At 38.2% G+C, this 12,968-nt stretch overlaps 1 protein-coding gene across 1 annotated transcript in view; it reads right to left on the bottom strand.

Moving 5' to 3' along the window:
• Positions 1–6,183: 6,183 nt before the first annotated feature.
• The window catches only part of LOC108881094 (transducin-like enhancer protein 4), a 35,862-nt gene continuing 29,077 nt past the window's right edge, over positions 6,184–12,968 (bottom strand). The window contains 3 exon segments of the mRNA XM_018672898.2: positions 6,184–11,002; positions 11,381–11,457; positions 12,646–12,796. Coding sequence (XP_018528414.1) covers positions 10,895–11,002; positions 11,381–11,457; positions 12,646–12,796 — 336 coding nt within the window. The 3' untranslated portion in view covers positions 6,184–10,894.

Consider the following 12,968-nt stretch of genomic DNA (forward strand, 5'->3'; position numbering starts at 1 on the left):
GGGAAGCTCGATATCGCCGCCTGCTGTTTATATAAACCACTTACATGCACAAAACAATTCAGATTCAGATTCATGGAAACTATAAGAAACGGCAGTTAAATCCTTCCAGGGGAGTGTTACAGACAAGTTTTCATTCAGGGCTTAAAAAGATCCAGTATTTCAATGAATATTTGTTTTTTGTGATTGGACAAAATTAAGAAATTTAAAAAAATCTTTGACAACATACATTTTATGCATTCAAAATGTATTTGAAAACAATGCCACAAATTGTCTTTATTGATCTAACTATTTTTGTATGAAGTGCAGCAAACAAAAAACAAATAAAAGAAAAAAAAAACATGAATCAGAATTTGGTGTGACCAGCTTTACCTTTAAAACAGCACCAAGTCTCCCCAGTACACACATAGTTTGTCAAGGTAGGATTTCCCTAGGGTCATAGAGAATTTGTTACAGTTCTGTGGATTTAGACTGTGACAGTGTCTTCTGTCTCTCTCATGTACTCCCACACTGACAGAGAGCAAAGATGCCAATATACACATCCAAGCTGCCACCATGTGGATTTTAAAAGCACTGCATTGACATCAGCATGTGTGTGTGTGTGTGTGTGTGTGTGTGTGTGTGTGTGTGTATGCATGTGCGTGTATGTGTGATTCTCCATACAGTTCATCCCGGGCTCATTCTCACTGGTCAAACATTTTGAGCAATCCACATTGAAGGTACTGTACTGAGACCTTTATGTTGATGCATACTGGGTAAAAGCTTAAGCATCACTACTCTCTCATGTTTACTCTACGAATACTGCCATTTTCAATTGGGTGTGAGCATTTCCAGCTGATGACAAAGTGACCCTCAGACAAATACATTTAATCATAAACGTTTCACAAAACATGCTAGAGTAACACTGAAACTGATGCAGAGAGAAGGCCTTGTCTCGCTTAGAAATGGGAACTAAAGTTGGTTTTAAGTGGGAATCAGAGTTAGCCTAAAAGCTTCAAAAAACATCCCTTCTGACCTGAGTGCTTTATTCGAGGTAGAGTACATTTGGCAGAGTATAGGCTGAAGAGCATTCAAACCAAGAGCTTTTAGTTCATTTAGTTTTAAGAGGCCTTTCTCCTCCAACGCTTCCACCTATTCTATCAGCATGCATAGAAATGTCCGTGACCTCCACTCAAATGGCTGCTCCTGTTTTCTTAGGAAATATACAGTCCTCCACTCTCTGTGTGAACTTGAACCCTCTCATTCATCCAACTCTCTACTTTGCCGTGACCCTTGAACCCTTCTCACTGCTGCAGCAGTGAAGTGACAGAATAGATGTAGAGGCATGAAAAGCCTCTTAAAAGTAAAAAAAATAAATAAAACATTTTGATGACTGGGAGATGAGTGTAGGAAAGTGGTTGAATAACACACATGGGTCGGATGAAAAAGAAAGACAGAACAAGGTATACTTCAATCATGAAATTTATGTAAAACCAAATGGTCTCCTGGAATATCACAGAAGATCAGGTTTTACTGTATCTGAACTGGTATCAAAACATTTCAAACAATACTCAGCCATAATCTTAAAATAAATTCAAGTTAAAGGGGCATCTATTGTATACCTAATGGTCAGCCTATTCAAATGCCAATGGAGAGTGCTAATGAAAAATAACCCTGATGATATCATGCAGATCATCTCAGCTTGGGTTTGGGGAATACAAATTTTTAATGTAAAGCATGAGCTACAAACTGCGCAGTCTGAAATATTTACTCAGCAGGAAGGATTTAATGGAAGACACTACCCTCTTGCCTCATGGGAAATGTAGGATACAATTTTTGCTTGACCCATGCTGCAGATTAAGAGTCAGGATATCTCAGCCTCTCGTAGATCGATTTTGACCATACAGTTTTTAGATGTCTCTTGCAAGCTCATCAACTTTATGGGAGTGCAATATGAAATACACGCAGTTCCCATTGTCACCCATTGTGACAAAATAAATCAAGAGGCAATACTTTCAGGCTTTATTGTGATACCTATTCAATTGTATTTATTGAAAGGTGTTTTAACTGCATTAATTGCTGATTTTGAGAAGAACTGTAGATAACAGAAAAGCTGCTTTTTCCATCCTTTCACCTCAGATGCAAGTTGCAGTGCAGGGCAATGCTCAAGTGTCACTCATTCTCACACACACACACACACACACACACACACACACTGACTGATTCCTCCCCTGTCTTTATACAAGCTGAGCTGAAATCTCTCATCCTTCCCTTTTTGGAAAGAGATAATGATGCTCGTTTCACAGCTCAAAGAAGTCATTAATGTGTGACACAGCCTTGAATGTAGGATATCAAAGCGCTGCAGAGTGCGCCCCCTCCCTCCCGCCCACTAACGGGCACAACCTCGTTAAGACGGCGGAGACATGAATTAATCATCAGTCCTTCCTGTAACAGGGCAGGAAAATTGTTAGCAGCATCAGTTGTTGCAAGAAATGTCCCTTTGAATCGCTCAAAAGTATAAAGCCCCTTACAAATCTTTCATCTCATTACAGGATCACTGTCAAATTTACTTCACTAGATAAGCTGATGGACATGCTCCCCACTGTAGCCTCATCCAATCTCTTTCACAAATGTGATGGGACTGGCAAGGTGAAAAATGAGAGGAGATGAAAATTAGTAAGTCAGATATGACAAGGATGGATCTGAATGAGTTCAAATGCAATACAAGGCCATAGAAGAGAATACTATGAACCTTAAAGCTGTGATATAATCTAATTAGAAATAAACTGAAGAACATAATACATAGCATAACCTGTCCCTGCACATACCAAAAGAACAAAAACTATTCACATGAATTTTCTTTCATGAGCCTCACATTCCTGGCATAGTAATACACATTCTTTGCTGCACTGAAAGAATCATTTTTATTTCTTTTATATATTTGGTACAGGCACTACCATAAAATTTTAAACTTTCATCCTTGAGTTTCATTAATGTGAATAGGTGGGCAGAAATGCTGGCACACTGATAATACCTCACTATATAAAATGCCACACTGAGTTATTGTCTTGCTTGTTAGTTGTTTGTTTATTTGCTGTAAGTCTGGAAAAAATTAAGAAAAAGCCTGTTCTCTCATATTAGGCTCAGGTTACCGTTTCTTTACTACCATCTGAGAACAGAGTTTCTCTTATCCTTGTTTTCAAAGTAATATGTTGTGTCTGACAGGGATGCTTAAATTGCATCGCTCATAGCTAATAGCTAAGATTACTAAGGGGTATGAAAGCCTTAGATCACTGGTGATCAGATGTTATAGGAGTTCATCTGAGACTTACTTCATTACTTAAGTGAATAAATCCTAACATTTCCAGGGGTAATTGTCCCTTTTGGTGCAGAATGTGTCTTGTAAAGGAATAAAAGACCACAGATACACAGCGGCATATCCACCGCTGTCTCCCAGGATTCTGTGTATCCCATCAAAAGAATGACCAGTGATTTTAAGTTGAGCTGAGGTTTCATGATCAAAGCACAATACAGCCACTGGAAAGGAATGGTGTTGTTCACTAACCTTCCCACTCCTCCTTTCATCAGGTTTTGAGGTTTTGTTAAAAAAAAAAAAAAAAAAAAAAAAATCTCCTAGCAACCACGACTGGTGCTGTGCCAGAAGAAAGAGCATTTTTTATAGAGCGGTTTAATCTGTCTTTAGAGGGCAAGAAAGCCCCTCTGATTTAGTGATTGGAGCAAAAATAAATTTGACTGAACATTCACAGGTGATAATATAGAATCTAATACAGTTGCTAATATAAATTGTGGCTTATTTTACTGATCAGCTCTCACTGGAGTCAGGTAGTAATGTATTTCATATTTGGATGACAGTTTGCAGGCTCTTTGGTTTCACTGACATTGTGGTGTATTGCCACATTTTTAAATTACGTTTTGCAGTGAGTTATGAAGGAGCGTCTCATTTTCTTTGTATTTTTTTAGCCATGCTAGCTCTGGCTCTATGGCAACATCTGTGTGGCACTTATGGTCAGTCCATCACTTTGGTCCAGACTGAAAAATCTCAACACCTGGTGTATTGCCATAAAATGCTCTACAGATGTTCATGATTCCTGGCAAAGGAAGAATACTGACTTTAGTGATCCCCTGACCTTTCCTTTAGTGCTACCATGAGGTTGACTTTTATGGTTTTGAATGAAATGTTTCATCAGCTATTGAATGGATTGCCATTCAATTTGGTTCAGATATTCATGTTTCCCTCATGATGAACTGTGATAAATCTGGTGATAGCTTCTGACCAATACTTTGGCTTATGACAAAAATACCTGAAATAGTCAAGTCAAGTCAATTTTAAAGTTATCTTGAGGCACTGTACATATAGAGCATGTCTAGACCATATTCTTTATCTTATAAAATTTACAGAGAGAGACCCAACAGATTCCACCATGAAAAACTAGTAACATTCCCATCACCCTCATCACAACTGTGTGTTTTTAGCTAATTTGTAAATTTGGCATGCTAACATGCTAAACTAAGATGGTGATGGTAAACCCGCTAAACATCCATATTAGCATGTTGATGTTAGCATTTGGCTCTGCTGTGCATAAGTACATCACAGAACTTCTGGCGTGACTGTAAACTCTTATTCAGAGCTTTTTGTAGTGTTCTAAAGGAGGGCTTCACACACATTGTTTTGAACTGCAGTAAATATTCACTGCATTTATAATCCTCTTCCAGAGTGTGCTGTCACTGCTCTAAACCAGTGAATTAATTAAGAGCGAGTCTGACAGCGCTCTGAAGTTAGTGGAGCATTGTACTGGTTCTCTAAAGTGGCACTTGGCAAACATTATGCCAGTAGACTGTGAGGTCACTAACACGGTCATGAAGATGTTTTGAAAGGACAATAAATGTGACAGTAGTGGTCACGAACAACCAGATGAGCAGTCTTGTTATGAAGAAAATTAATGCTATCTTCAGCTTTGTGAGCCTAATCTACCAGCAACGTGATTCAACACACACAAGCCAACGCCATCTTGCTATTGTGTGGCCTGTTTGTTTAATCCAACTTCTATGTCTGTCATGAAAGTGGGCAATTTGCAAGCTGCAAGTGCTCTTAATATAAAATGTTGAAGTAGGGTGGCTCATTCCCACATTGCATCCCCACCTTTCCTCCTTCTCTCCCACTTTTGGCTGTTTGAAGTGCTGGTTGGAGAGCTGTAACAGGAGTATCATTCACTGTAATGGTGGAGCGTCCTCCTCCACAGCCCTCACTTAGATCACTTAATCCACTTCAACAGTCCAGCGCTGTGCTCTGCGTGAACACAGCACGTTCACAATGGGAGGTTAGACACAGACTAGCGCTGACCTGTCCGCTTGCACTAAAATGCCACACTAAAACACTTGAAACCCTTGTTTCTCACAGCTCATTTAATATGGATGTGGAGTATGCCTGCCACTGTGAGTCAAAATCTAAAGCTTTTTTGGAAAAAAAAAAAAAAAAAAAGTTTGTCACACTATACTTCAAAGTGAACACAGATGATTTATTGTGATAATTACTAAGATATTAGGGTTGTCAAATGTCCATATCATCCACCACTGGTACTACTTACTGTATTTAATTGCTGTTCAATATAAAGGTCTTGGTGTTTACCAGAGTTGGGACAGTGAATGTAGACAAAGTGGTAACATGAATGCTACCAGCCTTAGAAGATACAATGTGGACAGACAGAGAGACAGGACAAAAAGAAGACAGACAGAAGACAGAAAGAAAGAAAGAAAGAAAGAAAGAAAGAAAGATGTTGTTCTGGTTGTTTGCCATAACACAGTGCTGTACTCTTAGTTTCCTTCAAGGGCAGAACATTTTGAATGGACAAAAACTGTTATAAAAACCCAAGCTGGAATAACCCTTAATGCAGAATTAATGTCTGCATGTAGCAGATCAGGTACTGGTATAGCAGCAATATGACACTGTCAAGGAAAATGTTAGTATATGAGTGCCCTGGGCATGCACAGAAAAGAGGCAGGTTGATAAAGAGTCCCTTAATAGGTTGCCATACACAAATGTGTGAACTGAGGAAAGAAATATGTGAAGACCAGTGAACAAGTCAGGTGCCATGTTATGAACATTTAATATCTTTTTGCTGGAGGGAATGAATCCGCTGTCACTGATTGGAGTTTAACCTGCGTATAACCACACTCCATTTTCATTTCTGCTACATAAGATCATATGTCATGAATACTCCTCAAAGATATAGAAAATATGTCTTTGTTACTCAGCTGTGCAAGTAGAGAACAGTCACAGATACTTTCAAAAAAATGTTTTTCAGTTTTTCAAGTTTCCTGTCTCCTCTCTCTTCTGTCACTTTCTCTGATGGCGTGGTAATGCAAGTACAGTTTGATTTATGTGAGAATTTTAATGACATCAGATTATTTGTCAATAAGATAAATACTAAATGAGGAAAATCCAGCAAAGGATTATATATTGTTAGTTTGAACAGTGAATAAGGCTCAGACAAAATACTCCACACAATAATTTAATAAAATCAACCACAGACTAGAAAAAAGAGAGCAAAGGCATTTTGTATTGAAGAAAAAAAAAGCTCAACTAGCAACAGGAAGTTTCACTGTAAGCTTGAATTATTACATGTTTACAGTAAATTTGTAATACCTTCATGAGTCCAGTCAAGCTAAATGCTCAACACATCATTATTGTACATAACATTATTTCTGAAACAGGTCGTGTTAGCCGGCTAACTTGTTGCAATCAGATGACGACACAAGTAACATTCAGGTTTGACTCTTGACATGAGCGTGTATACAACCAAAATGCGTTTTATATTTTTTTTCCACTATTAATGGGGACAGAAGTTTCAGAGTATTAGATACAGTACAAGAAGGTGCCACCAGATTTTATGATTCATTCAAAAGCAGAAAGCACAGCAGAGCAGTGGATGACAGCAAAGTGAATGTATTGTCATTGTAATTTGAAAGCGTAGCTGACTGCAGAAATGTTTCAGATTTAGGAAAAAAGCACAACATAAGGCAAACACTGAAAAGCAAACTATCATGACCAGTCTTTTGAATGTACAGTGTCTCTGTGTGTGGCTGTCAGAAAAATCACTATAATGTCATGGTCCCTCCTGTATCGAATCCATAAGACTTTTTCTTGTAAGTGGTGACACTACAAAATGTCCCTTTGTATTCACACCTGCACAGTTATTATTAGCAGTTTCTTCAACTGTGTCAGACACTGTACATGTTTGTATGTGTGTATCATGTACCATAAAACTGAGTAAATGTACAAAGACATCTCCAACTTACAATATGAAATTTCAGTACAGATATGTGTCGCAGCTGTAGTAAACAATATTGTAAAGAATTTTTAACAAAGAGCCGACCATCCTCTCGAACGCTCACTTATCTGATGTACACTGATTTTCTGTGAGGAGCTTTAAGACACACTTAGAGCCTTGTAGAGAGGAATTCATACTTGCATGACAGTGATTTCATACTTGCATGACAGTGATTTCATACTTGCATGACAGTGTCCAAGGTTAACACAAACTGATATTTTTCAGGTCTTAATATGTATATTCCAGTAAAATAAGCCAGATAGATAGGTTTCATGCTGATTAGTACTGAGCATGAAGCCTACTCTTTCCATCAGTTTGGAAAGAAAACCAGAGAGATGCACCATTAAACATTTCCTGGTCATGGTTGTCATTACTTCTATCTTTTCTAAGGCAGAAATGAAATATCAGAGTCAATTGAATAAGTTATAGGCTATACCACATCTGCTTCAAATGTCAATATCAATGTTACAGGACAGCTCTGAGTAACATGACAATAACATGTTCTAATACATATGAGATGAGCTGTAATGTTTCCAATTTTATTCCTATAGACACTGGGTCCACTTTTTGTACCCAATGAGCCCGGAATTGAAAGTTGCGGAATTAAAATGGTAATACACACGATATGTGATATCAGTCTTGGTCTGCTTGAATATTCTATATCACTCAGCTAGTCTCAAACACACACACACACACACACACACACACACACACACGCACGCACGCACGCACACACACACACACACACACACACACACACACAAAACTCACAAAAGGGTTATGGGCTAAACCACAAGGTTAGGTTTACACTAATATTTTTAAATGTGTTTTATGTGTGTAATGTTTAAAATTGAGCCTCCAGATAGTTATGTTTAGTTAGATAGTTTAAAATAGCTGTTTAAAGGACCAGTGTGTAGAATATAGAAAAATTCACTGGCAAAAGCGGAATATAGTATTCATAATTATGTTTACATTAGTGTACAATCACCTGTAACAACAATTAATCGTGTTTTTGTTTGTTTGGGGAGCAGGTCCTCTTCCGCAGCCATACAATGCTGCCATGTTTCTACAGTAGCCCAGAATGGACAAACCAAACACTGGCTCTAGAGAGGGCCATTCATGTCCATTGGATGCAATCTGCAACCTCACCACTAGATGCTGCTATGTCCTATACACTGGTCCTTTAAGTTAAGATCAAGGAAAGTTGACATTAAGGCTTGGGAGGTTATGGATAGGATTAGAATCTAGAAGAGACATAAATCTCTGCAAATAGCTACTGTTTCTGGATGTATTTCTCTACCTGCAGATGAGAGTCAAATGGGTGTAGCATTGTAGCTGTGCAAGAGAACTGCAGCAGCGACAAGAACAGTATCTGAAAGCAGAAAAGAAAAGTAGAGCAAACAACAACATAGCTCTAAATAATTCTGGTTAAACAGAACAACCATGCTTCAAACAATAAGACTGAAACAGCAGTAGTCATGAATAGTGTATTTCACGTGCATGTGTTAAGCAAAGCAGGCGAAACAAAGAGAAGTTTGGTCCTAATTATTTCAGAGAGGACAACTAATAAAAACTGGTCTGGATAATCTGGGGTACCATTTATGTTACTTTGCTGATAACTGATTCTTAAATGTTGCAAGATGTACACTCAAAAACAGCAATTGTTAAAAACCACTCCGACAGAGTCCATAACTTTTCAGCTCTTCATGTAGTTGAACACTCAGCAGGATGAAATGGAGTCAGAAGCGTAGCAGTATAAAGGCACTGTGTTATTTCTACAAGCCAACAGAAGTAAATCCAAGAGGAACCACGACCATATCGCTGACCACTTGTTTTTCAAATAAAATGAGTCTTAGCAGAAAATCCGGGCAGGGGATGTAGGGCCGGTTGACCTCCCAACACCGAACAGTTTTACTGAAATCCGTCAGACAGAATCGAGTGGACATCCACAGCAGTCTGAACTTAACGGGCAGAACCAAGGACAAAGGTCAGTCTGTAGTGAGGCTACTGAGGGCAATCTTGTTAGTTTGCTTGTTCAATGCCCACAGGGTCAAAACACGCGCACACACACACATATATACAGTACACAAAGATAGGCTGTGCTCACACACTCACTCAGAGGCTTAATTATGAGAATATGTAAAAAATAAATAAAAACACTGAAAGGAATACGGGCAGAAAATAAATGTCAGAGGCATAATCTAAAGAGACATAAACTTCATCCAAAAGAATAGTTCAAAATTTTTGGAGGTACACCTTTTAGCTTTCTCATCTAGATTTAGATGACAGGCTCAATACCACTCTTGTGTTTATCGGTTATCTTAGTTTAACATAAAGACTGGATTCAAAGGGAAACAGTTAGCCTGACTCTGTCTAAAGGTAAAAACATGTCTACCCATCAGCATCTCTGAAGCTCACTAATTAACACGGTATATCTTGCTTGTTTAATCAAAAAAGAAACCAGACTAAAAATGACAAGTTATGGTTTTACAGAGAGATATATTATGTGCCAGACTATTTCTTGGCCAGGGGCAATAACTACTAGAGTTACTAGTGGTGGCCCTGCAACGTCACAGGGATGACAGGACGACAAGCTGCTAATAGGCAGATTTGAAAAAAGCAAAGCTAGCTATAACTTTGTATTTAAAGTACAAAGATGAGTGGTAGGAGTCTAAACTAAATTTCTGCATGAAAACTAATCATCAGTTTTCCCAAACATATTTTATTATTAATTATACCAAACTATTCCTGTAACTATTCATGTAGGTGCTGTTTGTCAGTCCTTGTGGGAGCTAGGTCTTGTCAAGGTGACATGAGCTATTAAGCAACCTTTTCTAGATAGGTTGGTACCTAACTACACTGCTAGTACTGTAGTTAAGAGTAATATGTTGGATTTCATGTCTACAATTTTCACTTACCATGTTTTATGGCAAAGAAAAAATAGATGCAAGATGTGATTAAACTCCAAAACAAGAATGGGGCACTCAGGATGTCAATTACGGTCAACAGCAGACTCTGAACAGACGACAACGATGCCATAAAATTTTGAGAAGACACTTGTGCCATGATCTTAACTATAGTGATTCCCTTGTTTTTAGACATGAATGTGCTATGCAAAAATCAAAAGTTCTCTAGAAAGGTATTCTGCAGTCTGCCAGGAATGGTTTGGCCCTAAACTGCCACCTAGTTTAGACACAAAGCACATAGGCAAAGTGCGGCATGTGAACAATGAAGCAAATATGTCAGACACTCACATAAAAGGGTTACATAAAGGAATGTCATCTGGCCAACTCTGTAACAACAGCATCCACTCCAGATGTAGTGCACACAGACATTCACTCATCCTCACAACAAAAAGCCACTCAAAACAACATCTCTGTGCTTGGTTCTGCTTGTTCATTTTCATCCATAATCAGCCAGGAAGTCAAAAGATCATGGTCCAAGAAAGACTTAAAGTGTTCAGTCATCAAAATCCATTTTATACAAATCAATAATTGTACATAGGTGATGGGGATATCGCAGAGTGTCTGGATGTAAGGGTGGCCTTGTCTTTTAATGACAAGGGCCTCCTAGTAGATGACCTCGTAGACTGTTGCTTTTTTATCTCCTGAGCCTGTCACAATGTACTTATCATCTATCGAGATGTCGCAGCTCAGCACTGAGGACGACTCCTTTGACTGCAAGGGGAAGAAAAGATGTGTGAAAATGTAAAGAGTGCAATTGATACTGAGAAAAAGCTGTCTATGTTGACAATATCTGAAAAAAATTATCTTGTTTTTTCAAGACTGTAATGAAAGCTTCTTGTTTCAGTGTGAGGCTACACTTTTATTTTCTAAGACTTCTGATTTTTCTGTATTCAGTACTTCCATTTGTGTGTACACCCGTACTTCTTTCACAAAAGCTTACAAGAGCTTAGTCAATGAGCAGAGTAGTGTTGCTTAAAGATATTTCCAGAAAATCTGTAACCTCCTGGCTATTACACTGTATCAGCCTGTGGCCCCTCAGCTGCCTGTACTACATGTTTATATTAATGTTGTATGTTCCTCCACACTTACCTGGAATATGCTGGCTCCATATGGGGTTCTCCATGCATTGAGCAGATTGTCTTTTCCTGTGCTCACAAACCACTTCCCTGCAGAGGACGACAAACCACGTTAGGCCACATTAAGAAAAAACAGTAGCCCAACATTTTACCCAAACATGTATTTTTCTTTAATAAAAGCTTTTGCCAAAACATGAGTGATGCCAGTGAACACTGATGCTAATGGACACTGACATATTAAAGCAGAATCATTATCTGGTCCGAGGGATGGACTGCTCATTCAAATGACAGTTAATCAATTGGCTCAACTGGCTCAAACAAAGCTTGGCCTGATTTGTCTCTAGTTCCCTCTCAACAAAAATAGGCATTAAACACCTAAGTCTTGCATTATCTACACTTCAGTACCTTATTTATGGCAAAAAGATCATGTATATTTAGCGCAGGTGGTAACTCCACTTATTTGAAGAGCCAAATCATAAAGAGCAATAATGACTCACTGTTTAAAAACATGTCTATCTAGGGTACATCCGTTGCTTGGGGTGGAATTTAAGAAACTAAGTTAACTTTCAGTCACACTGAGATATTCAGTGAAAAGTGAAAGTGTAACTGAGTAAAAATATTGCTACTGTTGAAAATATAAAACTGCAGGTGCCTGTGTTTAAATCTACCTTTACAGTGTGGTATAAAATGATTAGCAAACAACATGATAAAATCCTCAAACAATGATGAACCAGCTCCTCATTTTAATCACTAGAGGGCGAATTGATCCAGACTGAGCAGGATGAATACGATACAGGTATGTCATGATCAAACACTAACAGTGTGGACTGCTTTATATTATAACTTTTTCAGATTTTTCTTCAACACTGAAAAACTGGTGACTTTAAAATAAAACAACTAGCTAGATGTTGGCCATTTTACTCAAGTGATGACAATATAAACACTAAAATCGTCTATTTATTCTTGAAGATTATTCATACCCGAATGCTAACACTTTATCTAAAACTATGTTGGTTGAATCAAGTCTGAATCTCCTCTACTTGTATAGAGTCTTGTTGATTGGTTCACCTTGATTTCTGGCTATACACCTTAATTTACACTGTAAATCTTCTAATTGTATTTGTGTTTATTTTACCAGTCAAAAACAAAACAAAAACATTCCCACATTCCCCTATCCCTTAGTTACCATCTAGCACTATAAACCTGCTACAACTTAACTTTTTCATAACTTCGTAACTTTTTCAAAATACTGGTTATCTTTGATTTGTTCGTTCTTACCACAGTGAGCGAATCTGAGTGAGAGCACACAGCTCTCATGAAGGTGGAGCTGGTACTTGTCAGGTTTGGTGACATGTAAGACCTCCACATTACTGTTCTCCATCCCCACTGCCAGCCACTCGCCCGTTGGACAGTATCCTAGTGAGAAGATCTGCAACCAAAACCAACAGTTATGGTAGTTGTGTCTCTTATATTAGTCTGCTCTAAGAATGTTTGAGTGCATGAAGATTGTACTCAGTCTGTGGGGGTGGACGCTCATATTAACATATCTACGAATGTTGGCAAATGTCGAATGTATGCTTTTCTACACTATCATAAACATT

The sequence above is a fragment of the Lates calcarifer genome, linkage group LG13 (genome assembly GCF_001640805.2).
Source record: "Lates calcarifer isolate ASB-BC8 linkage group LG13, TLL_Latcal_v3, whole genome shotgun sequence".
NCBI lineage: Eukaryota > Metazoa > Chordata > Actinopteri > Centropomidae > Lates > Lates calcarifer.